A 26,898-nucleotide genomic window follows, 5' to 3' on the forward strand; every position below is an offset into this window, starting at 1 on the left:
TACAACGAGTGGGGATTAAGAACACTGACGGTTAATACACAGGAGCTGGGTTTGGTGTCCGGCACTCACACTGTGGCTCACAACCATCCGCAACTTCCATTCCAGGGGATATGTGGCCTTTTCTGGCCTTCAAGGACATATATGCACATGGTACACAGACATACATACAGGTAAAATTAATGTAAAAGTTGAAAAATAAACAAGTACATGCTTGTGTTTGGGGTGTAGCATAGTGGTTGAGCATCTGTTGAGCCATGGCCTTACCACCTGACCACACAACCATATAAAACAAAAAATAAACGGTTTATTTTTTTTTTTTTTTTTTTTTTGGTTTTTCGAGACAGGGTTTCTCTGTGGTTTTGGAGCCTGTCCTGGAACTAGCTCTTGTAGACCAGGCTGGTCTCGAACTCACAGAGATCCGCCTGCCTCTGCCTCCCAAGTGCTGGGATTAAAGGCGTGCGCCACCACCGCCCGGCATAAACGGTTTATTAATATCCTGAAATGACCAGGGATGTGATTCTTTAGTCCCAGCTCCTAGGAGGCAGGTGAATCTCTGGGAACTCGAAGCTAGCCTAATCTAATACCAGGTTCCAGGCTAGCCAGGGCAACATAGTGAAACTTTATCTGGAAAAAGTAACCTTGTAAGTACTAGAAGAAAAGTGATTAGGGTAATGATATGGAGGATTAGTATGAGGTCAGGGACCAGAGTGAGGGAATTGTAGGAGAGTGAGTAAGAAAACAGAACCAACTGAACAGGCTCTGGCTGGCTAAAGATGGGATTGCGCGAGCATCAAGTCCCTCAACTCTGAGGCCTTGCGGCACATAAAGTATGTTTTATTCATAAAGGCGGCTTTGGCTTGTTTGTTTGTTTGTTTGTTTGTGTGCTGGTGCTGAGGATGGAAGCCGCCCAGACGCTCCACCACAGCCCTGGGCAGAATCCCTGACGGCCTGTTTCCCATCCGTCTTTAAGGTCTCCTTAACTGCGCTTACTTTTCCAGCAATGCAATGTGCATGAATTAATATTATTTGAAGACTAGGTCTCATCCTGTAGCCTGGTTGAAACTCACCATATACACTATGCTGTCCCTGAGCTCACTGAGATCCTCTGTCTCCTGAGTACTGGGATTAAAGGTGTGTGCAGCCACACCACACCCTTTTTATTTTCAATTATGTGTGTGTGTGCATTTGACTTTGTTTACTTACTGGTGCGCTTGGAGAATTGATCCTCATGGTTGCTTGTAGCTGTGCATTGCCCAGTCTCGGTTCAGTGCTGTATTTGTATGGCATCATTTCCTTAGTTGTTTTTCTCTTGAGGAGGGCTTCCAGGTTGGGCATGTTACAGATAGTGTTGCTATATGACATAAATTCTTTTTAAAAATACTTTTTATTTTAAAAATTATTGAGCTCTTGGGCTGGGGATGTAGTTCAGTTAATAGACTGCTTGCCTACTATGCACAAAGCCCTGGGTTAGACCCCCTCCACCACATAAAACCAGGTATGGTGGCGCACACCTGTAACCCTGTACTAGGGAGATCAGAAAGCTTATGGCCATCTTTGGTAATGTGCTGAGTTCAAGGCCAGCCTAGCCAACATGAATGAAACCCTGTCTCAAAGAAAATCAAGGCAAATGACAAGATAAAAATGTATCAAACTTTAAAAATATGAATGTGTTTGTATATATTTATGTGCTTGTTTTGCTTACATATATACCTATGCACTGTGTGTGTGCCTCATGCCTGCAGAGGCCAAAAGGGATTAGAGACAGTTGTGAGCCATGTGGGTGCTGGGAACAGAACACAGGTCCTCTGCGGGAACAGCAAGTTCCCTTAGCTGCTGAGTCACCTTTCCAGTCCCTGTTTTCAGAAGTGGAAAGGAAGCAAGTGCGGTAGAGCTACAAGGAGCAAAGGGGATAGCAATTCGCTATGGTAAACACAGGCCATGCTATTCATGGGAAAATATACTTACTCTGCTTAAGAGACACGGCATTCCAAACTTTAGGTGGTGAGGCTGGAGAAGTGCCTCAGCATGTAAGAGTGCTTCATAACTATCTTGCATCCTTTGCAGAACCCACGCAGCAGCTCACAACGGACTCTGGCCTCCATGGGCTCCTGCACATTTGTGATGCACATAAACTCACGCAAGCTAACACATACGAGATGCATACAATTCAAAAAGATATTTTAAGTACAGATTCTCAATTTTTGATCTATATCCAAATAACCTGGTGGCATCATTTCTTTATCCCTCTTAGACGTTTTATTTTCAAAACACATGATTATTTTGGGGCTATTTGGCCGATTTAGCTGCTGGTTTTGTCTTGTTTTGTTTTCCTTGTCTTGAGCCAAACTCTTGCGAAGTAGCTCAAGCTGGCCTGCCTGTGTGCCTGCATGTGTAACTAAAGCGCCTTCCTCAGCCTCTGGGGTGCGGGGGTCAGACATGCCGCCACGTCTGGTTTAAGCTTACTTGCTGTTATGTTTTTGGTTTCTGTTTTAAAAACTTGTATCTGTTTATTTCATCCAGATTGGGAGAGTGTCATGTGTTTATTTTTTTTTTTTTTTTTTCAGATCTGGAATCTAGGTATAGCAGTAAGGTGTTATTTCAAGAAAATAATACCTATGAAATTAATTTATCTCCATGGGAAATAATGGAAAGAATTAAAAGGCATGGCCTCAAAGACTCCTTTTATGGAAGAGAATTTGAATATAAAATGTTTGAAGAACAAGAGAGTTCTCATAGAGTATATTCCAGGCAAATAACAAAACCCACCCCTGGAAAAAGACCTATGTACAGAAAACGCTCACCTGTTGGTCTCTATCAGAAAAATAGCAGAGAAAAACCCTATGGATGTGGGGAGTGTGGAAAGGCTTTCAGAGTCCGCCAACAGCTTACTTTCCATCAGAGAATCCACACCGGTGAGAAACCCTACGAATGTAAAGAATGCGGAAAAGCCTTCAGACAGTGCGCCCACCTCAGCCGACACCAGAGGATTCACACATCTGACAAGCTCTACGAATGCAAGAAGTGCACAGAGATCTTCACGTGCAGCGCAGACCTCCGCGGACACCAGAGAAGTCACGTTGGCGAGAAGCCGTATGAGTGTCAAGAGTGCGGGAAGGCTTTCCGCGTGCGGGGACAGCTTAGTCTCCACCAGAGGATCCACACGGGCGAGAAGCCCTACGAGTGCAGGCAGTGCGGGAAGACCTTCCGCCAGTATGCGCACCTTACCCGGCACCAGAGGCTCAGCAGTGCCGGCACCAGCTACAAGTGCGACGAGTGTGGTCAGACTTTCCTGTGCAGCACGGGCCTGCGGCTGCATCACAAACTGCACACGGGAGAGAAGCCCTACAGCTGTGCGGAGTGTGGGAAAGCCTTCCGCGTGCGGCAGCAGCTCACCCTGCACGAGCGGATCCACACGGGCGAGAAGCCCTTTGACTGCAAGGAGTGCGGGAAGAGCTTCAGCCGCGGCTACCATCTGACGCTCCACCAGAGGATCCACACCGGGGAGAAGCCATACGAGTGTAAGGAGTGCCAGAAGTTCTTCCGCCGTTACTCGGAGCTCATCTCCCACCAGGGTATTCACGTCGGGGATAAGCCGTATGACTGCAAGGAATGCGGGAAGGCCTTTCGGCTCTACTCCCAGCTGACGCAACACCAGAGTATCCATTTTGGTGAGAAGCCGTACAAATGTTTGGAATGTGAGAAAACTTTCCGACTGCTCTCGCAGCTTACTCAACATCAGAGCATCCACACGGGGGAGAAACCGTACGACTGCCAGGAGTGTGGGAAAGCCTTTCGGCTCCACTCGTCACTAATCCAGCATCAGAGAATCCATTCCGGCGAGAAACCGTACAAATGCACGGAGTGTAAGAAGGCCTTCAGACAACACTCGCACCTCACCTACCACCAGCGAATTCACAAGAATTCTTAAGCATCCTTTGAAGAACCCTTCCGTTGAAAATATGATAGGGGGTATTAGAAAATTCTAGAAGAAAAAGGTTTTAATCCTTTTTTTGCTTGTTGCACACAAGAGATGGCATGAAAGGTTTCAATCAGAGGAAAAAGGTGTTAAATTTTAGGAACTTCTCTCTAGAATGGCGCTTCACAGGAGTGAATGTCTATACCGTACACCTAAGGGCGTAGCCGGGGCACCAATGCATCTTGAAAATTAATAAATAAAAAGAACTTCTGTATAAGCTGTGTCTCAAAGCTACTGAAAGTTGTTGAGGTACAGTTCTTAATTAGAGATTTTCAGCAGACTCAGGCAGAGCACATCAAAGTGACCTAGAGCAGAGGTTCTCAACCTGTGTGGGTCACAACCCCTTTGGGGGTTTCACAGGGGTCACCTAAGACCATTGGAAAACAAGTATTCATGATCCACAACAGTAGCAACATTACAGTTATGAAGTAGCAATGAAAATAATTTATGATTATGATGAACTGTATTAAAGGTCGCAGCATCAGGACGGAAGCTCTAGGGGTAAAGACCACTGAGTGGTAGACTGGCTTGAACTGGGTAGTGAATAGGTCAGGCTGGGAACCTCTGAACCAGTGGAGAATAATAAAGAATTCTGTGCCTTCCAGCGTGACGACTACAACAGCGACACCTAACTGAGCACTGAACCTCTAAACCATACAGCCCTAACTGCCAGTTTAGAGAAAGGAAGGAAGGGGACAGATTTCCTGGTAAAACAAGAAGCAAAGAACAGGGTTTCTCTGTAGCTTTGGGGCCTGTCCTGGAACTCACTCTGTAGACCAGGCTGGCCTTGAACTCACAGAGATCCATCTGCCTCTGCCCCCTCCCCAGTGCTGGGATTAAAGATCTGCATCACCGCCACTCCGCTCTACTTGGCTCAACCAGCAAAGTGACATTAGAAAAAGAGGTAGCACTTTTTGAATATTAGAAAAAGACTTGAAAGACGTAGGTCAGATGCACTGGGAATTCTTAGATCATGAGTTGAGCGAACGTGTGAACAAGACAGGAAGTCTGCAGGGGAAAGCAGTGCCCTGGACTCAATCTGGAAGTTCATGAACTAGACCCACGTGATTTGATACGGTGTCACTAGCAACTTAAAGTCGAGGTGTTGTGGTCCCTCCAATTTATAACAAGACTTTGAAGTCTTAGTTCCTGACTGCTCAGGATGAACTCGGGGATGAGACAAGCACTCTGCGACATCAGCTCGGGGTAGGGGCGGGGGTGAGGATGGATGGATCCTGGAGTTTGCTGGCTAACCAGTCTAGCTGGATCCAGATACTGAGAGACCCTGTTTGAAAAGTAAGGTAGACCTGGCTAATGCCGAGTCCCCCTCTGACCTCTCACACAGACGCATGACACAGAGACATGCACACACAAGAAACTCCATCCTGGGAAACAGGCAGGTGATCTAAGTTCAAGCCAACCTAGTCTACATAACAAGTTCCAGGCCAGCCAGGACTACACAGTGAGACCACCAACAATGAAAAACAAGTAAAAAAAGTGTTATCTAGTCCAGGCCTTCACAATCTTTTTTGTGCTTTTAAAGTTTTCTACATATTTAAGAGTGAAGTGAATTGTGTTTGCAAACTTACGAACATTTTTAAATTACCTTTTTATCAGTAATAAAGACTTTTTTATGGATGGTGACGTCAAGCAGATGATTCGCCTGTGACCACTCTCGTGAGCTTCTGTACTGCATCACACAGTTGACCTTTCTACCGTAAAGTAAAATAGAAGCAAACTCAGGTGTCTTTAGTCCCGACAAGGCCCTTTGCATACTGGGGTCTTGCACGGTACGATAATCCAAATCTTCTCAAATAAGATCTGAAACTTGATCATATTTGAGATGACTTTCTAGGAAACATACTGGTAGTGCTTTGTTCTCTTCCTTCCCCTTTCTCTCTCTCTCTCTCTCTCTCTCTCTCTCTCTCTCTCTCTCTCTCTTTCTTTCTTTCTTTCTTCTTTCTGTTTTGGAGAGAGGGTCTCACTGGTCTGCTCCAAATTCACTGTCTGCCTCCGCCTCCTTAGTGCTGCAATTACAAGCATGCACCTCCACACTTGGCTACTGGGTGATGCATTTTTAAGAGTACCATAGTTAAATGAGAATATTCTGTACTATGTATTAAATCCGTACTGTTTTAGAAAATGAAACTAAAATTTCATCAGAATAAAATAATTCAGACTTATTTAACTACTTAATCTTTTTGTAGGAGGCCACTTGTTCATTTCCTGGTCGCCCAGACTCCCAAAATAATCACACAGAAACTATATTATTTAAACTACTGCTTGGACCATTAGCTCTAGCTTCTTATTGGCTAACTCTTACATATTAATTTAACCCATCTCCTTTAATCTGTGTATCACTATGAGGTTGTGGCTTACCAGCAAAGTTTCTCTTCTTGATTCTGCCTCCTTTCTCCCAGCATTCAGTTTAGTTTTCCTGCCTACCGCTGTTCTGCTCTATGTAGGCCCAAGACAGTTTGTTTATTAACCAATGGTATTCACAGCAGATAGAGGAGAATCCCACATCATAACATAGTTATTTCCAGTGTACTGTCACTCAGTGCCTATGAGTGTGTGGGACATTAGCAATTTGTAAATACTGCTAAAGTGAAATAGAAGACTGCACTAGTAGGAAGTTTCAATCTTATGCCACCAATGCACATACAGGTCCCTTCCCAGGGTGAGGCACCCAGTTCCAGGGTCTGCATATTGGCCTGATTCTCTTCTGCAGCAGTTGGAAGTTTTAACCCTAAGGAACAATACAAGTGTTCCTATGGGCAACAATACAAATACATCCCCCACAGCACAATTCTGAGCAAAATAAGCAGACATAAAAGACGGCTTTCCTGGGCTGGACTGTAGCTCAGCTGGTAGAGTGCTCATTTAGCACGCAGGAAGTCCTGCGTTTGATCCCCAGCACTGCATATGTGGCACAGTGGCACACATCTAAAACCACAGGACTTGAGAGGTAGAGACAGGAGGTTCAGGAGTTCAAGGTCAGCCTTGGCCACAGAGGCAGTTCAAGCTCAGCCTGGGCTACAGGAGACCCTCTCTTTGTTTTGTTTGTTTTGTTTTTGAGAGAGGGTTTCTCTGTGTAGCCCTGGCTATCCTGGAACTCTGTAGACCATGCTGGCCTCAAACTCACAGAGATCTGCCTGTCTCTGCTTCCAAAGTGCTAGAATTAAAGGTGTGTGCCACCATCACCACCAGGCTAGAGACGCTGGATAAAAAACAAACAACCATAGTCTATGGTCCCCTCTATAGTAAGTACAAAAGTTGACACTTTTCTATGTAGTTAGAAGGCAGGATAGTGGTCGGGGTGGGGTGGGCTGCCCAGGAGTAGTAATGAGAGAAACAGCGGGGGTTCCAAGGACAGCAGTGTCTTGTCACTTGGTTTGGGTGTTGATGGCAGATGTATTCAGCTTGTGAGAATTCACACTGTGCACAGGTCCTGTGCGTCTCTGTATTGATGTTGCACAACTAAACGTTTTTGTCTTCGGAAATGATACTGAGTTCATATAAATACTTCAGATTCAATGTCTCTATCTTAAACTTTGTCCTCGTTTTCTTTATAGCAATTTTTTGATTCTCTCACAATACAGCCATTGTTCTGGAAGACACATGAAGTACTGCAGTGTAAAGTCAGCTCCGCTAATAATCCGGAATGAAGCCAAAGTTTGCTTTGCATCGCTGTGCTTAAATACTCACTGAAGAGCCAGTGAGATGAGGTAGAAGCAGTGCCTAGTGCGTCTGACAACGTGAACCCCCATAGAGGTAGAAGGAGAAACCTGGTCCCTAAGATTGTCCTCTGACCTTTGTCGTGGAGTGCACACACCCACATTTACACACAGGCATTGTGAACACAGCAGGGAAAAGTCACTAACGTGGTAGTCAAGGGCTGGGGAGATGGCTCCGTGTGGCAAAAGCACTTGCTGTGCATGTGCTCTTGGCATCCCAGGACCGTGTAACAGCCGGGCCATAGCACACACGCCGGTAATCCCAATCTTTCTGAGTGGAGACGAGAGGCAGAGATGAGAATTCCTGGACGCTCACAAGCTTGGCACCTGCATCAGGAAAACAAGGCTAGAGATGCTGAATCCCAGGAGAGCAAGGCCAGCACCTGAGGCTGTCCTCTGGCCTGGTCATGTGACCACATTTGTGCTCTCCCGTTTGTTCAGATGTAGCCAAAATTGTAGTCGTAAAACATCACGATCTGTAATTGGGTTTATTTGGTTATTTTCTATGTTTAAGGACTGATGTTTTGTTTCTGACTTATTTTTGATCCTTGTGTATATGTGCGTGTTTATACGTGCATGTATGCGTGTAGAGGATACAGATTGATGTCTGGCGTCTTCGTCACTTTTCACCTTATTTTTGGAGACAGGGTTTCTCTGTGTAGTTCTGACTGTCCTGGAATTCCCTCTGTAGACCAGGCTGGCCTCAAACTCACAGATATCCACCTGCCTCTGCCTCATGAGTGCTGGGATTAAAATCATGCACCACCACTGCCTAGCGATTTAAAAAAAAAATGAAACATTTCCATGGTTTTAAAGTTAAAACTAGGCTGAGATTAGTGGTCCATCCTTGTAGTCCCAGTATTTGGGAAGCAGAAATAAGAGTACTGAGTCCAGTCCAGTCTGGGCTACGGTGTAAGCCTGTATTTCAAATAAATTGCCAGGTATAATGGCTCACAACTTTAATTTCAGTGTTTGGAAAGCAAAGGCAGGCAGATCTTTGTGATTTTGAGGGCAGCCTGATCTACATAGCAAGTTCCAGGCTAGCTTTGGCTACATAGTGAGACACTGTCTCAGAAAACACCCCTCCAAATAAAAATGTAAGGAGGGATGCTAGAAAGGTGATTCAGTGGTTATTAAGAGCACACACCTCTCTTGCAGAAGACTCAACCGTGGTTCTCAGAACACATGTTGGGTCACCCACAGCCACCTAGATCTCTAGCTCCAGGGGATCCAGTGCCCTCTCCTGGTCTCCATAGGCACTGTACTCAATTGTTCATACATGCACATAAACACACACACAAATACATAATAAATAATAAAATTAAAGTCAGAAAACTAAGTTTTGGGAATAACTTTGTAACAATCCTGATTGGTGAAAAATGTAACTGTAACTTCTACATGAAGCTCCTCTGTGCTCGCTGTTCCTTTCACCCCGAAGTACGTCACCTTGAGGGATGGCTACCGAAAGCAGTACTGTTCTTCACTCTATTGTGTTCATTACTGGTATAACGGAAAGGGACTGACTTGGCACGGAGGAGATGGCTCAGTTGGTAAAGTGCTTGTGCCACAAGCAGGAGGACCTGAGGTTGGAACCCCAGCAGGAATGTAAAAAGCTGGGCGAGGTGGCGCACACCTGTAGGCCTCGTGCTGGGGAGGCAAAGGCTGACCTCTAGTCAGCCTTGCTGAATCAGTGAAAGATGGTTTCAAAAAATAAGGTGGAGTCCTGGTAGGGTGGCCCATAACCAACGTCCTTGTGCATGCTTAAGAATGTGAGTTTAGATCCCTATCAGCCGTGCACCTGCCCCACACACCCCACCCAAAGTAGAAAAGGCACACTGGGGGGGGGGGGTAAGTCACACCTCTCAGTGGAGGCACCTTATACTCCCCCAAAGCTTGCCAGATGCTCACAAACACATAAGCCCGGGGAATGCACACTCGGGAGCACGACCCGGCAAGGTCCGCTCGCACGAAGTGTGTGTGGTCATAATCACCAATCAAGCAATCTTTGCCGCCTTCACAGTCTCTTCGCTGTCACCCAGACACGATGACAAACTACACGTCTCACGATGCCCCTGTGCCAGCTTGTTCCTCCGAGCTCCACACCGGGCTGGACCTTCCAGACCCTTGGCACCAAGGCGCCTCGTTATCCCCAAAGAAGCTAATTAAGTTCTCCCCGAAACTAGTTTAAGTATCCGTCCCATTCCTCAAAAGAGGTTTTCAGGAGAGGGAAGTACAAAACCGAGGGGAGTCTGGAAAATGTAGTGTAGGACACTGCAAGGGGCCCGAAGTCTGGGCTCAAAGCTGTGGCTTGGCCTGCGGGCACCAATTGTTCGGTTGTTCATCGGAATCGTGAGGAAATCCCAGCTGACAAGGGTTCCCTAGACCAGACTTTGATCAGGTTCTTCTGAACCCTCATTTTCATTAGACATCCTCCCCGGCTTTCACCTCGAGGTTACAGGAGTCCATGGTAAGAACCTCTCTTACTGATACCTAAGTTCGTCCAGTGCTTCACTCCTTTTCCTGCTGGTTGGCTGTAAGCCCTCAGTTGACTATTGGCAATGCTTTCTTTTTAAGAGACAACCCAGAGTAGCGCTCCTCCTGCCCCAGCTTCCCGAATGCTGGAATTGAAGACGTGACCCACTGTGCCGAGCATGTTACAGTACTCCTTTTTATAAACAAAGAAACAAAAAATAATTATTTTTGCCTGTGGCATTCAGCAGTCAACTTGCAGAAGTGGATTCTCGCCTTTCACCGTGTTTCCCCAGGGATCGAACTCAGGTTATCAGGCTTGGCAGTAAGTTCCATTACCCACTTAAAATTATCCTTGCAGGTTTAACTGCTATGGTTCAATCTTTCTTGGACCCAGCCCTCTCTCAGCATTGTGAGTTTCCTCGGGGCCGCCACTCGAGGGGCGACGAACGGGACCACGCGGTCTTCTGGGAAATGTAGTCCAAGACCGTGCCAGTGACCGGATGGGCGCGGTTAGCGTGGGCGAGTCATCCAATCCCCGGGCGGAAATCTGACCAGGGAGGCTGTTCCGAATTAGGCTTCCTGCTGGAAGTTGGGGTCGGGAAAGCGAATGTGGAACCCTAGGTTCTGAAACCAAAGCAGGCGGGGCTGTTTGACCAAGAGGAAGCTAGCCTCGTGCTCTAGGTGACAGAGTCCGCAATGGCAACCCTGAGTGTGTGTGAGAAAGATCATGGGGAGATGACGTGTGCGACTGGGTCCTGGGGGAGTTGAACGGCAGAGAAACTGCGAGGTAAGAAAACCGTGCGGTGAGCGAGAGTTGGGGTCGATCTGTGCCGCTTTGTGCGTGGAGCGCGCTGTTGTGGGTCTTGTTGACTGGGTGGATCACTGCGCGAGTGATTGAGATCACAGAGAAATCTGACTCCTCCCAAACCTCATTCTCTTTTCAAATTACGATTAGTAATTGTGTTTCTTCCTGTACGTTATGGGAGCAAAAGTTACAGCTGATAATAACTAATTAGCATTTTATTTTTCCCTGAGATAATTGCGCGAAGGCAATCCGCAGGCATTATGACTTCTTAAACACAGTGTGTTTTGTCCGTGAGGTGTACTGGGGGCGGGGGCATGCCCAGGATCCTTTAAGCAGACATGTACTCTTCCTTCGAGAATTCTTGAGGAGACACAGGCCAGCTTTTCAGACTGGCCTCCTAAGGCTCTTTATAGCCAAGGTTGACCTGAACTCCAGGTTCTCTTACCTCCAGTACTCAAGTGGTTTCTGTTCTTTCGTTGGGTTTGTTAAGTCGGGTGATCTTGCTGTTTAGCCCTGGTCACCCTTCAGGAGGCAATCCCCCTCCCTCTTAACGACTGAGATAGCAGGTGTGAACCACCCCGTCCTCCCCAGAGACGTGATTAGCTGTAGAGAGCAACATCAGGCACAACTAAAGTAAGCTGCAGAGAGACACAGTGCGGAAAACCGGAGGAGCACAGCCATGCGTGTCCGTGTAATCCAGATTTGACAGCAAAGTGTCGTCTCTTTTCCTCCTCGAAGTGTTTAGAAAACTCAATGCTGTAACACTCCCTCCTTTCCTTTTGAGACATGGCCTCTCTGTGTAGCCCTGTCAAGAACTTGCCATGCAGGCTGTGCTGACCACAGAGACCCGTCTGCCAGTGCTGAGATTACAGGTGCGGGCCACTGTCTATAAACCATAATGTATATAAGATACCGTGATTAAAGAGCAAGCTCAGTTGTCAAGTGGTAGCTTTTGTTTATGTTTGAGATGGACTGTAGCTTGTGCTGGCCTCCAACAGGATAAATCGGAGCCTCGCTTTGAGCTCCTGGATCCTCTAGTCTCGCCGTTCCAAGCGCCAGGCTTATAGGCGAATCTCACCACACCCCGCCCATCAGTTGGTGTCTGCATTAAAATCCAGGACCTGTGTCGTTCTCTCTCAGGTAGATTATAACTTCACTCAACTGGTGGAATCTAGTTTGAACGAGAGACTGATGGGAGGCTAGAACAGTGGAGGGGGCTCCTAGTGAAGTAGCCAAATGAGACTCATACGTAGGACACGTAGTCTCTGAGGGGCCGACACCATTGCCTTCAAGATTTCCTTAGAAGCCGTGCTCTTTTAATCGATGTGAACTTTTGGCCACCATTCCTCCTCTTTGAGGACTTAAGCAAATTAGAATGGCATCAATATACCGGATAATAATAATGTAACCATGATCCGGCCTTTAAAACACGAGCTTTAAGGGAAGTTGGAGGGGATGGAGAGATGGCTCAGCAACTTGCTGCTCTTGCAGAGGAGCTGGGTTTGAATCCCACCACCTTCAGTTACCTGTAACCCCAGTTCCAGGGGCACAGACATACATGCAGGCAAAACACCCATACACATAAATAGATAACTAACTAACTAACTAAATAAATAATGTAAAGAGATTGCCTGGAAGATGGGACTGAGGTATTTGTTTGTTTGAGAATGGAAGAGGTACTAAACCTGAGTTCAAGATAGGATTTTCGCAGATTCTTAGGCAGGACACCGGGATCTGGGGCGGGCACCAAGTAAAATTTACCCTTTTCATGTTTCCGCCTAATGCAGGCAGGTGCTCGTGTGATACGAGGTTGTGATTCAGCCAGTTTAAGGCTGGAGTAGAGACAGTTCAAACTCACCTCTAGCATGATGCTGTTTTCCAATCCTTGTAGCAGCAACCCGTGTGTCTGTCAGTGCACCCCCTCACCCCCGGCATTTATTGACCATCTTTCTGCCGGCTTCCCAGGCAGAGGACTACATTTCCCAGGAACCATCACACCCGTGGATGTTGCTGGTCCTAAGACGGCAAGGGGCTTCGTTTGCATAGCCGAGGAAGAGCAGCAGTATGTAGGTCTCGACATTGGCCATCTTAATGTGACCTGAAATTCCTGAAGTTCTCGTGAACAGTTGTTAGCGTTGTGTGAGGGATGGTCTTTGCCGACGAACGTAATGCAGTTTAAAGCGAGAGCCTGTAAATTGATAGTTGTGAGCTAGTCTTTTGTTATATACAGAGTTGGACTACATTTCCCAGAATGCACTGTGAACAAGCTGCTTCCGCGAGTTCCAACCCAATTGGCTTCAGGCCTGAATCCCTTGGACCGTCCAAGATGTGTGGGGTATAGCAAGTGTCATTTTAAGGATTGGAATCAGAGAGCCGGGCGGTGGTGGCGCACGCCTTTAATCCCAGCACTTGGGAGGCAGAGGCAGGTGAATCTCTGTGAGTTCGAGACCAGCCTGGTCTACAAGAGCTAGTTCCAGGATAGGCTCCAAAGCCACAGAGAAACACTGTCTCGAAAAAACAAAACAAAAGAAAGAAAAAGAAAAAAAGGATTGGAATCAGAATGGCCATGGAAACCGAGTTTGGGGGTGAAGGGCTTTCCTACGGAGCGTGGAGTTCTGAAGAGGATGTGGTGGCGTTCCGGGCTGACCGAGTTGGGGTTAGTATGGGAGCTTGGGGATTGGGGTTACACACTTGGGATTAATATGGGAGCCATGGGCGATTGCCCTGCCCTGTGGTGTGTGTGTGTGTGTGTGTGTGTGTGTGTGTGTGTGTGTGTGTGTGTGTGTGTTCTGGAAAGCGATGTCATATTCAGTGGCCAGCACATTCTGGGCCTGCACTCCACACACTGAATTACATTTCGCAGCCCGCGGTATCTTACTTATTCAGAAGTCCACCCTGTTGAGTAGAAGAGGCTAGCACACTGTGCTGGCCCTTCAGGATGCTGACCACCCTAGCTCCCACCTTGCTTTTCATGTAGATTCACATTTTAATGTGTTCAGTCTATTGCAATTATTTTGCTGATTTTTTTCTGTTTGTTTCTGTGTGGCCTCTAGTATATTTTTCAGAAGGGACTTTTGAGAATATTCTCAAAGTTCTTATGTCATAGCGATATATAGCTTGCTCCCCCCCCCCTTTAAAAATGGATCTTCCTGTGTGGCCCAGGCTAGCCTTGACCGCATAATAATTCTCCTGCTTCAGTCTCCTATGTTTGGGATTACAGATGTGTGTCCACATCTGGTTACTCTTTGTATCTTTAAAAATTGATGAGCCAAGTATGGTGGCGCAAGTCTTTGATCCCTGATCCCTGTCTTCTGGAGGCACAAACAGGTGACCTCCGTGAGTTTGAGGCTTGCATGGTCTACTTAGTAAGTTCCAGGCCATCCAGGGATATATAATGAGACTCTGTCTCAAAAAGCCAAAATAAGTTAATTAATCAATTAAAAGATGAATAATAGTTTGGCTAGCTATAGTCCTCAAAGCTCTCATTTCTTTTTCCACAACTATGTTAAAAACCCCTAAGTTTTTCAACTTGAAAGGTCTAATTAAAATGAGAATTTCCTTTCGGTTACAGGCAGTTGACCTTTTTAGCACAACTCTTCATGGTTTTTAAAATATTCTTTATAACTTTATGTGCACGAGCATTTTGCCTGTGTGTGTACACCATGAGCACACCTAGTTCCCTGCAGAGGTCAGAAGAGGGCATCGAATCCCCTGGAACTGGAATTCACATGGGTGCTGTGTACCATCACGTGGGTGCTGGCAATCAAACCAGGTGTTCTGCAAGAGCCTCCCCAGTGCCTCTCCTCTTCATGCTTTTTATTTAATCTAACGCTTTTACTAGGTAATGTTTCGGTACTGATGAACGTTGTGCCGTCTCCCCGAACCGTCGTGTCCTTTCATTGTATTTGTTTAGACAGCTGGTATCGGTGTGCACTTACAGTCTACAGTGGTTCTGGTTTGCCGCTTTGAGTCTCCCTTACATCTGCTTTAGTTCTTCCTTCCTCCCCCCCTTCTCTCTCTCTCTTTGTTGTTGTTTGACACCGTGTCTGACTGTGGTGCCCTGGCCGGCCTAGAACTCATGGAAACCCACCCGCCCTATCTTTTCTGTTAGAACCTTGTGCTCAGTGTTTGGCCCACTCCTCACAGAGTGAGGATTTCTCGTGGCTGAAGCGTCCACGTAGGCTCTGTTTATTTCTGATTTCTCTCCACGGCTTCAGGAGGAATGTGGGGTTAGAACTGCTCCGCCTTCAAACTGTGGAATAGCCACTCTCAAGTCCCTCTGTCCCCCAAACACGAAGTGCCTCGCTCCACAGCTACTCAGTAGCTCCTCTTTTTTCTCTCAAAAATCCGTCATGACCACGAAACCCTTAGTGTCCCAGGAGAATGGACACGGAGTCCTCAGGAGCCTCACTGTACCCTTGCTCTGCCCTCTCACAGCCTCCTCCCCCACTTGCCTTTTTTTAAAAAAAGATTTATTTATTTTTTAATTAATTAATTTATTATGTATACGGTGTTCTGTCTGCACGTATCCCCAGGCCAGAAGAGGGCACCAGATCTCATTATAGGTGGTTGTGAGCCACCATGTGGTTGCTGGGAACTGAACTCAGGATCTTTGGAAGAGCAGCCAGTACTCTTAACTGCTGACCCATCTCTCCAGCCCCCACCTTCATTTTTTGTTTTCTTTTTTTCCCATGTATTCATTCATTCATTCATGAGGCGGGGTCTTGAGATGTGGGCCTGGCTACTCACACAAAGGTTCTCCTACTCTCCTTCCTGGGTGTTGAGATTAAAGGCGCTCGCTACCATGCCTGGCCTTTTTTTGTTTTGGGGTTGTTGTTGTTTTTCTTCTTTAACTTTTATTTTATGTGTATGTGTACCATGTGCATGCAATGCCCACAGAGAGGATGGCTGGTCCCCTGATGCTGGAGTTAACAGGTATCTGTGAGCCAGCATGTGGATGCTGGGAATCGAACCCAGGTCCACTGGAAATCCTCTGTAAGAGCAGCCAGTGCACTTAACTATTGAGTCATCTCTCCTGCCTCTTCTCCTTCTCTAATTAAATTTAAATCTCATTTTCAAAATGTAGTGTTTGTGACTGGAGAGATGGCTCAGCAGTTAAGAGCACTCAGTGCTCTTGCAGAGGACCTGGGTTCAGTTCCCACCACCCACATGGCAGCTTATAACCACGTGCAACTCCAGTTCCAGGGACGCTGATGCTGTCTCCTGGCCTCAGGGAGCACCAGGCACACATGGTGCGTAGACATACATGCAGGCAAAGAGCTCGTTCATATAAAGTGAAAATGAAGGTTCTAAGAGAGCAGTGATTTCCCTCTCCAGAGATGAGACCCGAGGCCCAGGCTAAGCATACTAGGACTCGTGTCGGAGACTGGAGGGACTGGGGACTGGCAGTGCGGCTGGACTGTGCCAGTTCTGTAGCGCCCTAATAGAACATACGTGGGCTGTGTGTATGCTTGTCTCACTGAGTGCATGTTGAGCTTCCTCAGGCTTGTTATAGCCTCAAAACTCTCTTCGGGTTTAGGGTGTGACCCTTCTTAGATGCTCTAGGTGAAAACAACTCAGTAGGTTTGTTAGATGTGGAGAAAATAGGAGGTGGTGTCCTGGACAGAGAAGCCCAGGTAGCTCTGGTAGTTCCCGGAAGGGAGAGCTCCACTCCACTTCAGGAGATCTCTAACTCCAGCTTTGAAGACTTTCTGGAGACATCTAGATTCAATCAGAATACCCTTGTCTCATATCTGGAGACATCTAGATTCAATCAGAATACCCTTGTCTCATATCTGGAGACATCTAGATTCAATCAGAATACCCTTGTCCCATATCTGGAGACATCTAGATTCAATCAGAATACCCTTGTCTCATATCTGGAGACATCTAGATTCAATCAGAATACCCTTGTCTCATATCTGGAGACATTTAGATTCAATCAGAATACCCTTGTCCCATATCTGGAGACATCTAGATTCAATCAGAATACCCTTGTCCCATATCTGGAGACATCTAGATTCAATCAGAATACCCTTGTCTCATAGTCTCATCTATGGAATGCTTTTGTTTGTTTTTCGAGACAGGATTTCTCTGTGTAGCCTTGCTGTCCTGGGACTCACTTGGTAGACCAGGCTGGACTAGAACTCACAGAGATGCACCTGCCTCTGCCTCTCAGTACTGGGATTAATGTGTGCGCCGTCACGGCCCAGCTGTTGAATGATATTTGACACAACTAAGTGGCTTATAGCTCCATCCTGTTTTAGTTGGGGTTTTCTTGATTTGTAGTGGGACCAGCATTTCATCATAATCCTTCTTGCCCTTCCTGCAAGGAAGAAGATGTTCTTTCCCCACCCATGGAAGAGGCCTCTGGAAAGCCAGGGATCTCACGATTCCCTTTTTTGTGCTCTGTTTCCTCAGGAGTTGGCTTCATAAAGATCAGAATCAAGAAGAGGACTGGTCAGCATCCAGGAGTTTTAAATCATGGCCCACGTGAGTTTGTATTTCCCCAAAAAACCCTTTCTCCTCATGGAAATGTTTTTGTCACTTGTTCGGAAACCACTCACCCGAGCCAATTCCAGGTCAGCAATGCTGTGAGCAGCCCAGGGCTTCCCCTGCAGGCACTCTCCCCTCAGCTGAGGGTCCCTTATCTCACCCCTTGGTCAGCGGCCCTTTGTGTTAGACCTGAACGCAAATCTAATCTGGGAATACACCGCTAGAGAGCACATCCTGGAGTGCCATTTCAGAGACCGCAGAAGAAGGTTTGCACTCACTCTGCATACAGATGGGAGCACTGGGGAGCACTGCGGTGCTCGGTGCTATTCGGGGCTGCTTGGCAATGGGTGCTTTCCAGTGCATTTAGAAGTCATGGCAGAAACACCGCGTGTGCAGCGACCTGGGGATCCTCAGGAAGCTAACTGGTTGGCACTTGCTTCAGGGAGCAGCACATTCTGCTCAGAAAGACAAGATTTGGAGAATACATTGGTAAAGAATTCTTTAAATTTAAACCAATAGGAAACTTAGCTAAAGTACCCTGTCCTAAAAGAACAAACAACAAAATGAGCGGTCCATGAAATGTCGGCATTTTCTCATGTTTTACATATGTCTGGTGAAGCGTGATCCTAATTAGTCTTAAGAATAAAAACTCAGACAGGTATCAAGGGTGAAAGTTGAAAGGTCAGAGAAGCAGAGCAGCCACCACCAGGAACTTCTGACCTCTATGAATCCTTAGGCCAAATGGGGGCAGTTCTGCCTCTGAATCCTCAGACTGAATGGGTGAGCTCCTGACTCTACCTGCCTTATATTCCTGTTTCTACCTCCCTAGTGCTGAGATTAAAGCCTTGAGCCTCTCACGTGCTGGGATCCAAGGTGTGAGCCAGCCACCACCGCCTGACTCTGTTTCTCTTTTAGACTGGCCGGGGTAGCCTTGAACTCCTGATCTTCCTGCTTCCTCCTCCCAAGTGCTGGGATTAAAGGTGTATGCCACCACTGCCTGGCCTCTATAGTTAACTAGAGCTAGCTCTGCCCTCTGATCGCCAGGCACACTTTGTGAGAACACAAACAAAGTATCACACAACAATCTGGAGTTAGGGATTTCAGACAGGCCTAGTCTCTCCATGATGTCTGCCGTAAAGTTCTAGGATGTCTCTGGGCTACCTCCCTTTGGTCCAGGTGTTCCTCATATGAAACCTATAAGGATGCTGTGACCAAGCAATAGTTTATCTTGACAGTTTATTTCTTTAATGTGTATGTTTGTACACTTCTGTGACTATGGTGTGTATAGATGCCAGTGGAAGTTAGAAGAGGGTGTCGGATCTCCCGGAGCTATGGGCAGTGTCGGTACCTAGTATGGTGCCCAGTGTGGGTGCTTGACCAAGCTCAGGCCCTGTCGAAGAGCAGCAAGCACTCCTGGCCACTGAGCCGTCAGACGGAGCCATCTCTTCCGCCCCCAGAGCAACAGTGTTAGAGCCTGCAGGCTCTGGGTGTGGCTGACCACAGTTCCGTCTCCTTCCCTCCCGTACCACAATGGCCAGCTCCAGGTTTCGCTCATCTGTGTCCCATTCCCTGCTCTGCCCTTTGCCACCTTGTTCCCCTTCCACCTAAATAATTTGTTTAAGTTTTACCATTAATGTTGGGGCTGTCGTGTGGCAGGTAATGACGTTCAGAGATGTGGCTGTAGACTTCTCCCCGGAAGAATGGGAGTGTCTGACCCTGGAACAGAGGCATTTGTACAGAGATGTGATGTTGGAGAACTACAGCCACCTTGTCTCAGTAGGTAAGACTCAGTTTCACCCTAGACATTGTATTTTTGTTTTGGTTTGGTTGGTTTTTTTGGTTTTTGTTTTTTATTTGAAAAGATGGTTGTCATCATTGGGGACCTCCATGTCCATCATCCTCCCACAGTGCTTTGTCCTTCTCCTTGCCCTTCTCGTCATTGTCCCTCTTCCTTCATCACCAAGGCACCAGATAAAAAGTTTGGAGATCTTATCATGTGGTTCTTCCTATGTTTTATCTTACATGCAGGCCTTTGCATTTATCAACCATGTGTGTTCCCTGTGTTGGAAAAGGAACAAGATGCCTCCGTGGATTTGGGCAGTGAGACCAGCAGGTTTTACCCAGGTGAGTGGCGGCCACCTGGGCAGTCATCCAGCGTCTGGCTGCTGAGTCAGCAGCACCTCTGGCCCGCAGGCGCAGGGCGCACTGTCCCAGGCTGATGGCCTCGCTGGCTGGCGCAGGGCACACTGTCCCTGGCTGACGGCCTCGCTGGCTGGCGCAGGACTCACTGTCCCTGGCTGACGGTCTCTGACAGAGCACGGAGCTTGTCCAGCCCCTCCGGCCTCGCCTTCTCTCCAGTCCTCTCTTAGCGTCATCCTCATTGGTCCCCCACGTGACAGAAAGGGAAGTGTCGTTCTCTTTCTCTAGTGGCCTTGTTCTATGAATCATGTAGCTCAAATGCCTTCCCATCTCTTGCTGTTTTTTTATCTTTTCTGTTTAGGTATTTATAAATTTCCCTACTCTCTAAAAATTTACAAACTATCAATCATTTTAGCTACAATTTCCTTCCTCCCCACGCCACCACCCGCAGCGGGTTGCCTTCCTTTATCTACTGTCTCCTTCCTTGTGTGTTTCCCGAGCTCATGGGGTCATTGTTCAAACGCACAGTCACCAGTTTTTAGTTTCAGCTTGGATTTACTAGCATTGAGAAAGAGTATATATATTAATAAGCCTTGTATTTTCCGTGATAGGAACTTACCCAGAAATTTTTGCCTGGTGGAAAAGAACACCGGTTAGGCTAGTGGCTAAAAGCCGGGATAGTAAGTAAAAACAGTGTGGGCCACTTAGGAGGAGCTACCTGCAGAGAGGTCAGGGCCAAAGGGAGAAACCAGGAGAATGCTGGCAAGACAAGCCCCGGCTTGGCCACCTCCTGTGTTTCTGCCTTTCCCCTCCACAGGTGAGGATGGCCGCGGTCAGTAGTTCAGCACATCCTCTGCAGGGGAAGTGGGGGGGGCTTTGTAGTCACGGTGGAACGGGACAACGAGATGGCTGAGCAGGTAGGAATGCTTCTTGCTCTACAGCCCTGAGGACCAGCGTCCAACCCCTGAAGCCTGTGGTGGGAGAGGAGAACTGGCTTCGCATGTCTACTGTGGCATGTTCATATCTGCAGACACACACAGTGACTTCCAGATGTCTGCAGCGGCACATGCATGCCCACAGTCACACCTACATACAGTGACTGCCACATGCACCCACAGTCTGACTGTCTGTCTGTGTCTCTGTCTTTCTCTCTCCACATACAATAATAATAATTAATTAAAAATAAATTTGTCTTTGGCTAAGCCAGACTGGATATGCTCTTGTCTCCTGTTGTACTAGAAGGCATGTAGGGGCTGAAAAGATTGTTTGGTGGAAGAACACTGGCTATGTTAAAGGGGACCAAGGTTTGGTTCACAAGCCCTTCCCTTTTAAAATTAGCTCTCCCAAAATTTTTGTTTCTTTTTTTTTTTTTGTCCTTTTAATGTTGTCCAGATTTGGGGGTTTTTGTTTGTTTGTTTGTTTGTTTTTGAGACATTCACTTCTTATGTGATTTACTTTACCACTGACTTTTTTTTTTCTTTTCTTTCTTTTTTTTGGGGGGGGGGATTTTGAGACAGGGTTTCTCTGTAGTTTTTGGTGCCTCTCCTGGAACTAGCTCTTGTAGACCAAGCTGGCCTCGAACTCACAGAGATCTGCCTGCCTCCGCCTCCCGAGTGCTGGGATTAAAGGTGTGCACCACCACAGCCCAGCTTTACCATTGATTTTTGAGGGCATTTTTTCCTATATGGATAGTAACAGTATATATTTACATTATTATCTTTCAGATATAGATTCCATGTGGCAGATGAAGAAAGTTCTACCAAAAACTAGCAAATGTGCAAGACAGTTATCCCAGTGGGAAGTAATGGAAACCGATACAAACCACGGCCTTGAAGGTTCCTGTCCTAGAGCTGACTGGGAGGGCAAAGGTCAAGTTCCAGCACAAAAGGAGAGTCAGGAGGGATGCTTTAAGCAGCTGGCGCTTACCTGTGAAGAACCGCCCCTTTCGAATCAGCTCACGGGTTTTAGTCGCTGTCCAGGACCACACACAGAAGAGGAAGCAGACGACTTCAAGTCTGAAAAGGCCTACAGGTTTGCCGCAGACGCCGCCCAACTCCAGTTAATTTCCCCGGGTGAGAAATTCGAAGAAGACGAAAAATGTGGGAAGAGCTTTCCTCCTGGTACCAGACTGGCGCGGTGCCGCGCGCTTCACGCTGCGAAGAAGGCGTTCCAGTGCGAGGAGTGCGGCAAGGCTTTTAGCTTCCGTTCCAGTCTTACCGGGCACAAGCGGATCCACACCGGGGAAAAGCCCTTCCAGTGCAAGGAGTGCGGGAAAGCCTTTCGATTCCATTCGCTGCTCAGTGTCCACGTCCGGATTCACACGGGGGAGAAGTCCTACGAGTGTAAGGAGTGTGGGAAGTACTTTAACTACAGCTCAGACCTCACTCGGCACCACCGGATCCACACCGGAGAGAAGCCCTACCAGTGCAGGGAGTGTGGGAAGGCGTTCAGCTGCGGCTCAGACCTCACGCGCCACGAGAGGATCCACACTGGTGAGAAACCCTATGAGTGCAGCGAATGCGGGAAGGCCTTTATCCAGCAGTCGCATCTCATCAAACATCAGAGAATCCACACTGGTGAGAAACCTTACGTGTGCAAGGAGTGTGGGAAAGCTTTCACGTGTGGCTCACAATTAAGCCAGCACAGGAAAATCCACACTGGTGATAAGTTGCGGAAGTGCAAAGAATGCAAAAACTCCTTCAGTTTTGCCTTAGATCATACTCAACGGCAGTTAATATACATCGGTGAGAAGTTCTTTGAAGATAAGGAAAATGGGAAGACGCTTTTTCCAGATTCAGAACTTCCTCGGTACCAGACAGTCCACGCTGGTAAGAAAATATACGAGTGCCAAGGATGTGGCAAGGCCTTCAGTCTGCGCTCCATTGTCAGCAGCCTGAAGAAAATTCACAACCGGGAGAAGCTCTTTAAATGCAAGGACTGCGAGAAGGCCTTCCGGTGTCCCTCCGATCTGGCCCGCCATCAGAAGATCCACACCGGCGAAAAGCCCTACAAGTGTAAGGAATGCGGGAAGGGATTCATTTGCAGATCAGACCTTGGCCGGCATCAGAGAGTTCACACCGGAGTAAAGCCTTATGTGTGTAAGGAGTGTGGAAAAGCCTTCACTCGCGGGGCACACCTCACTCAACATCAGAAAAGTCACAGTAAGAAGCCGCACGAGTTCAGCAGAGGTGAGAAGGCCTTCGGTTCTGCTTTAGAAAACCCTCAGCAGCCGCTGATTGGTTCTGGCGAGGAATTCTGGGAAGATAAGGAATACGCAGAGACCTTCGCTTGCGGTGCGGATCTTGCTCAGTTTCGGCCGGGGAAGACGGCAAATGACTATAAAGCGACCGGCAAGGACTTGGGCTGGCGTTCAGGTGATAGAGGTCTTAAGACAGTTCATATTCGGGAGAAACGTTTCCAGTGCCGGGAGTGCCCAAAGGCCTTCAGATACAGCTCGGAACTCACGCGACACCAGAGGCTGCACACTGGGGAGAAGCCCTACAAATGCCAGGAATGCTGGAAAGCGTTTGCCTCTGCCTCAGACCTGGCTCGGCACCAGAGGATTCACACCGGGGAGAGGCCCTATGAGTGCAATGAGTGTGGAAAGGCCTTTATCCAGCAGTCGCATCTTATAAAACATCAGAGGATCCACAGTGCCGAACAGACCAAGAGTGTAATGAGTGCGGAAAAGCCTTCGGTTGGCAGCCAGATGTTACTGAACATGAGGGAGTTCACACTGGTCAATAATCTTATCAATTTAAGGAGTGTTGGAAAGATTCTGCTCATGGCTCAGCTCAATCAGTGTCAGAAGATTTATACTCATGAGGAGTCAAGTTGAGGCAGAACACTTGAAAAGCCTGTTTTTGTGTCTCAAATTTTACACAGCACTAGAATGCCCACATTGGTAGGGAACCAGACTGAGCTTCAGGAAAGCCTTCTTCTGTAACTCAAGCCACTGTCTCTTGAGGGATGGCCCTTTACACTGTGTGAAGATAATGCCACTGTGGTTGGTTTAATAAAAAAGCTAAACGGCCAATGGCTCAGGAGGGATTTTCGAGGTAGAGAGAATGCTGGGAAGAAGGGCGGAATGGTTAGCCAGATGAAGAGCAAGCAGGATGGGCTCTGTGGAGAGGTGGGGATAAAGCCGCGAGGCAGAAAGTGCACTAAAAGATACAGGCTAAGTTATAAGATCTAGGTAGGAACAAGCCTAAGCTATCAGCTGGGCTTTCAAAATTAATAAGTCTCCAGGTCATGATTTGGGAGGTGGCTGGTGGGATGGAAAACTCGCTACAACTATCCATGTCAGTTAGTCCATGGTGGTAGGAAACCCGACAAGTGTAAGTGGTGGGGAAAGGCCTTGGGTTCATATCTTGCTCGAAGTGAGGATATTCATGAGAGGAAACTGGATGTAAGGAATATGGAAAGACCTTTATGTTTCAGAATTTAATGGACATCTGTGAAATGCTGGCTAAGAAAACTGAGTTCAAGGAATGTGGGAACACTTGTTCATGATTCTGAACTTAATTGGTAGAACAAACTCAAAAGAGACAAGAAGTGTGGAGAAGACTTTCAGAACCACGGCCTTAGGAGCGCATATGGCAGGGAACCACCGATGTCCAGGGAATGTGGAGAGCTTTTAGTTTGGACTCGCCTCTCGTAGGACAGGAAGTCCATACTGATGCAGCGCCCGTAAGTGTGAGGAGTGACTCAGTGATCGTGTAAACATTTGTACTCTCGTGTGGTGTGAAACCCAGAGCCTGCGCGTGCTATACGAGTGCTCTTGGTTCCCAGCCCTCCCTGGTGAGGGAACTTATGAAGACCGCATTTTCCCAGGGGTACTCTTCACAGCTGTGACAGCGAGTGACACAGAAGCAAGAAAAGCTGATTTATTTCTACTCGTTATGATAATTTCTTTTCAAAAACCCCTAAGTGTAATGCCAGAAGACCTCTGGGCAAAATAATATGCCTGTCATCCAGGGTCATGATATAATCTATGTTTATTTAGGAAAGACTTTACTGGTGGGCTCTTTATGTGCTGTAAGGATACCTTACAAGAGAAGTGGCTAAAACTCTATTTTAGAGTATTTGCAAAGAAATATAAATGTGTAAAATATTCAAGACATGATTTTTATATGTGGAGCACATATTTTCTAGGAAAACTTAGAAGTGCTTGTTTTTTTTAACACAACATACAAAGTCCAACAGAATTTTTAAAACATCAGAATTGCATTTAAAAAGTCCTGTGAGGGCCTGGAGATGCAGGTTGGTTGGTAGGGTGTTTGCCTAGTGTGCATGAAGCCCTGGGTTTGGTTTCCCGTTCTGCATAATCAAGTATCGTGGTCCATGCCTGAAATGCTAATACTCAGAAGGTGGACATAGAGGATCAGAAGTTCAGGGTCTTGCTTGGACCACGTAGTTAATTCAAGGCCAGCCAGGAATTCATGAGACTGTCTCAAATGAAAAAGAAGACCATGTTTGACTAAGGTTATAGGAGATACGTAATATATTTTACATATATAACATGTATATGTATATATACCATAGAAGAAGACGGAACCATGTGGGACTTAGTTAGCATAATTCTTACATTTGAAAAGTTTCAGTTGTAAAGGAAATGAAGAATCTCAAGAGAGGTAAACTGGACATTTAAAGGGAAAGGTGATGCCAGCTCCTTTTCAGGCGTGTTTTGTGGGTGAATGACAGTTCTGGGTGATGCAAACGTATGTTTAGGTCAGTGCTGAGTATCATGCGAATTCAGTTCTTGGTACCTTTTAGTATTATATGTTGAGCAATGGTGAGTAAATGTACATATTTAAAGCATTTAAGTATTTCATGTGCATGTTATTCTGAGATTATTGTCATTTATAATAAAGCTATATTCATTTATGCTAACCAGATCTATCCATCTATCTATCTATCTATCCATCCATCCATCCATCCATCCATCCATCTATCTATCTATCTATCTATCTATCTATCTATCTAATGTTCATTGGTGTTTTGCCTGCGTGTATGTCTGTATGAGGGTGCCAGATTCTCTGGAACTGGAGTTACAAACAGTTGTGAACTGCCACGTGGGTGCTGGGAGTTGAACCCAGGTCCTCTGGAAGAACAGCCACTGAGTCATCTCTCCAGCTCCCAGATTTATTTTTGTTAAGATTATTTATGTGGATGTTTGTGTGTCTGTGCATGTCTTTTTTTTTTAAAAAGGACAAAGACCATCATTGGAGGTTGTCTTCTGGCCTACATGCTCACTTGAACACATATATCATAAACACAATGAAGATTTAAAAAATATCTCAATTTATTAAGAACTAAGAAACTATAAGTTTAATTTAGAAAAGAGCTGCCCATTTCAAGATGTTACAGATTGACAGTTTAATATTTTTCTTTGAAAATTTCATGCATGTATGTAATGTATTTGACCATATTGCCCTCCAGTGTGTGACCCACTGAGTTTAATTGGCACTGCTTGCATGAGTATGGCTCAATAGTATTTACTAGGGCATAGACAACTTGAATGTCTACACCACAGAAGAAAAATGAGTCCCCCCTCCCCCAGCAGCCATAAACCCAAGGTCAGGGACCTTGATGGAATGTTGTCAGGCTCAATCCTGTCCAAGTCTCACAGCTGGTGAGACCTCATGAGTGCAAACAAACATTAGTACTCATAGAACTAAAAATACATTTAAAAATTAACAAAATTAAAATGGACAGAAAGGTATTAACACCCTAAATATCAGAGGACAAGAGGTCTTCAGGGATCTAGGGACCAGAAATAACTTTGTGGCTGCCATTCTGGGACAGATGCAGGATAGGCTCAGAGCACGGTTGTTATTTAAACAGGACCTAAAAGTTTTACGATCCCAAACTTTGCCAAAACAAGGTGGGACAGTCCTTCAGAATTTCCTGCTTCACAGGAAAGTCTGTCAGAAATGCTAAGTCTGTAGGCCAGAGTTGGATGCCCCAATTTTGCAGAGGAAATTTGGGTAACTTCAGGTAGTTTGAGGTCCCTATCATTAGGTAAGGTTTTTACCTGTGTGGGGTCTTTGACAGAGTAGAAGACCAGATAGTCATAGTTACAGTGTTTCTTATTTATGCTAAAAGATAAATTAGATGTGAAACTTTAGACTCACCAAGATAGGATAGATAATAGAGTATTTTCTCCAATTTTGCCAAATACAAAAGAATTGGATAGCCGGACAGTGGTGGCACATGCCTTTAATCCCAGCACTCGGGAGGCAGAAGCAGGCGGATCTCTGTGAGTTCGAGAC

General features: G+C 46.5%; 2 protein-coding genes across 5 annotated transcripts in view; both read left to right on the forward strand.

Moving 5' to 3' along the window:
• The window catches only part of LOC130865818 (zinc finger protein 30), a 36,606-nt gene extending 31,042 nt beyond the window's left edge, over nucleotides 1-5,564 (forward strand). For 3 of the 4 annotated variants that reach the window (XM_057756875.1, XM_057756891.1, XM_057756881.1), the window contains one exon: nucleotides 2,565-5,564. In XM_057756875.1, the coding sequence (XP_057612858.1) occupies nucleotides 2,565-3,928 (1,364 nt within the window). In that variant the 3' untranslated portion in view covers nucleotides 3,929-5,564. The remainder of the gene's footprint in view (nucleotides 1-2,564) is intronic. The other variant, XM_057756895.1, reaches the window with a different exon arrangement.
• Nucleotides 5,565-10,790: 5,226 nt separating this feature from the next.
• The window catches only part of LOC130865512 (zinc finger protein 420), a 33,895-nt gene continuing 17,787 nt past the window's right edge, over nucleotides 10,791-26,898 (forward strand). Inside the window, exons 1-5 of the mRNA XM_057756615.1 lie at nucleotides 10,791-10,972; nucleotides 17,411-17,482; nucleotides 19,142-19,265; nucleotides 19,514-19,609; nucleotides 21,349-25,507. Of these exons, the coding sequence (XP_057612598.1) occupies nucleotides 17,474-17,482; nucleotides 19,142-19,265; nucleotides 19,514-19,609; nucleotides 21,349-23,462 (2,343 nt within the window). The 5' untranslated portion in view covers nucleotides 10,791-10,972; nucleotides 17,411-17,473 and the 3' untranslated portion in view covers nucleotides 23,463-25,507. Of the gene's footprint in view, nucleotides 10,973-17,410; nucleotides 17,483-19,141; nucleotides 19,266-19,513; nucleotides 19,610-21,348 lie in introns of the transcript that reaches the window.

This window comes from Chionomys nivalis, chromosome 2 (genome assembly GCF_950005125.1).
Source record: "Chionomys nivalis chromosome 2, mChiNiv1.1, whole genome shotgun sequence".
Taxonomy (NCBI): domain Eukaryota; kingdom Metazoa; phylum Chordata; class Mammalia; order Rodentia; family Cricetidae; genus Chionomys; species Chionomys nivalis.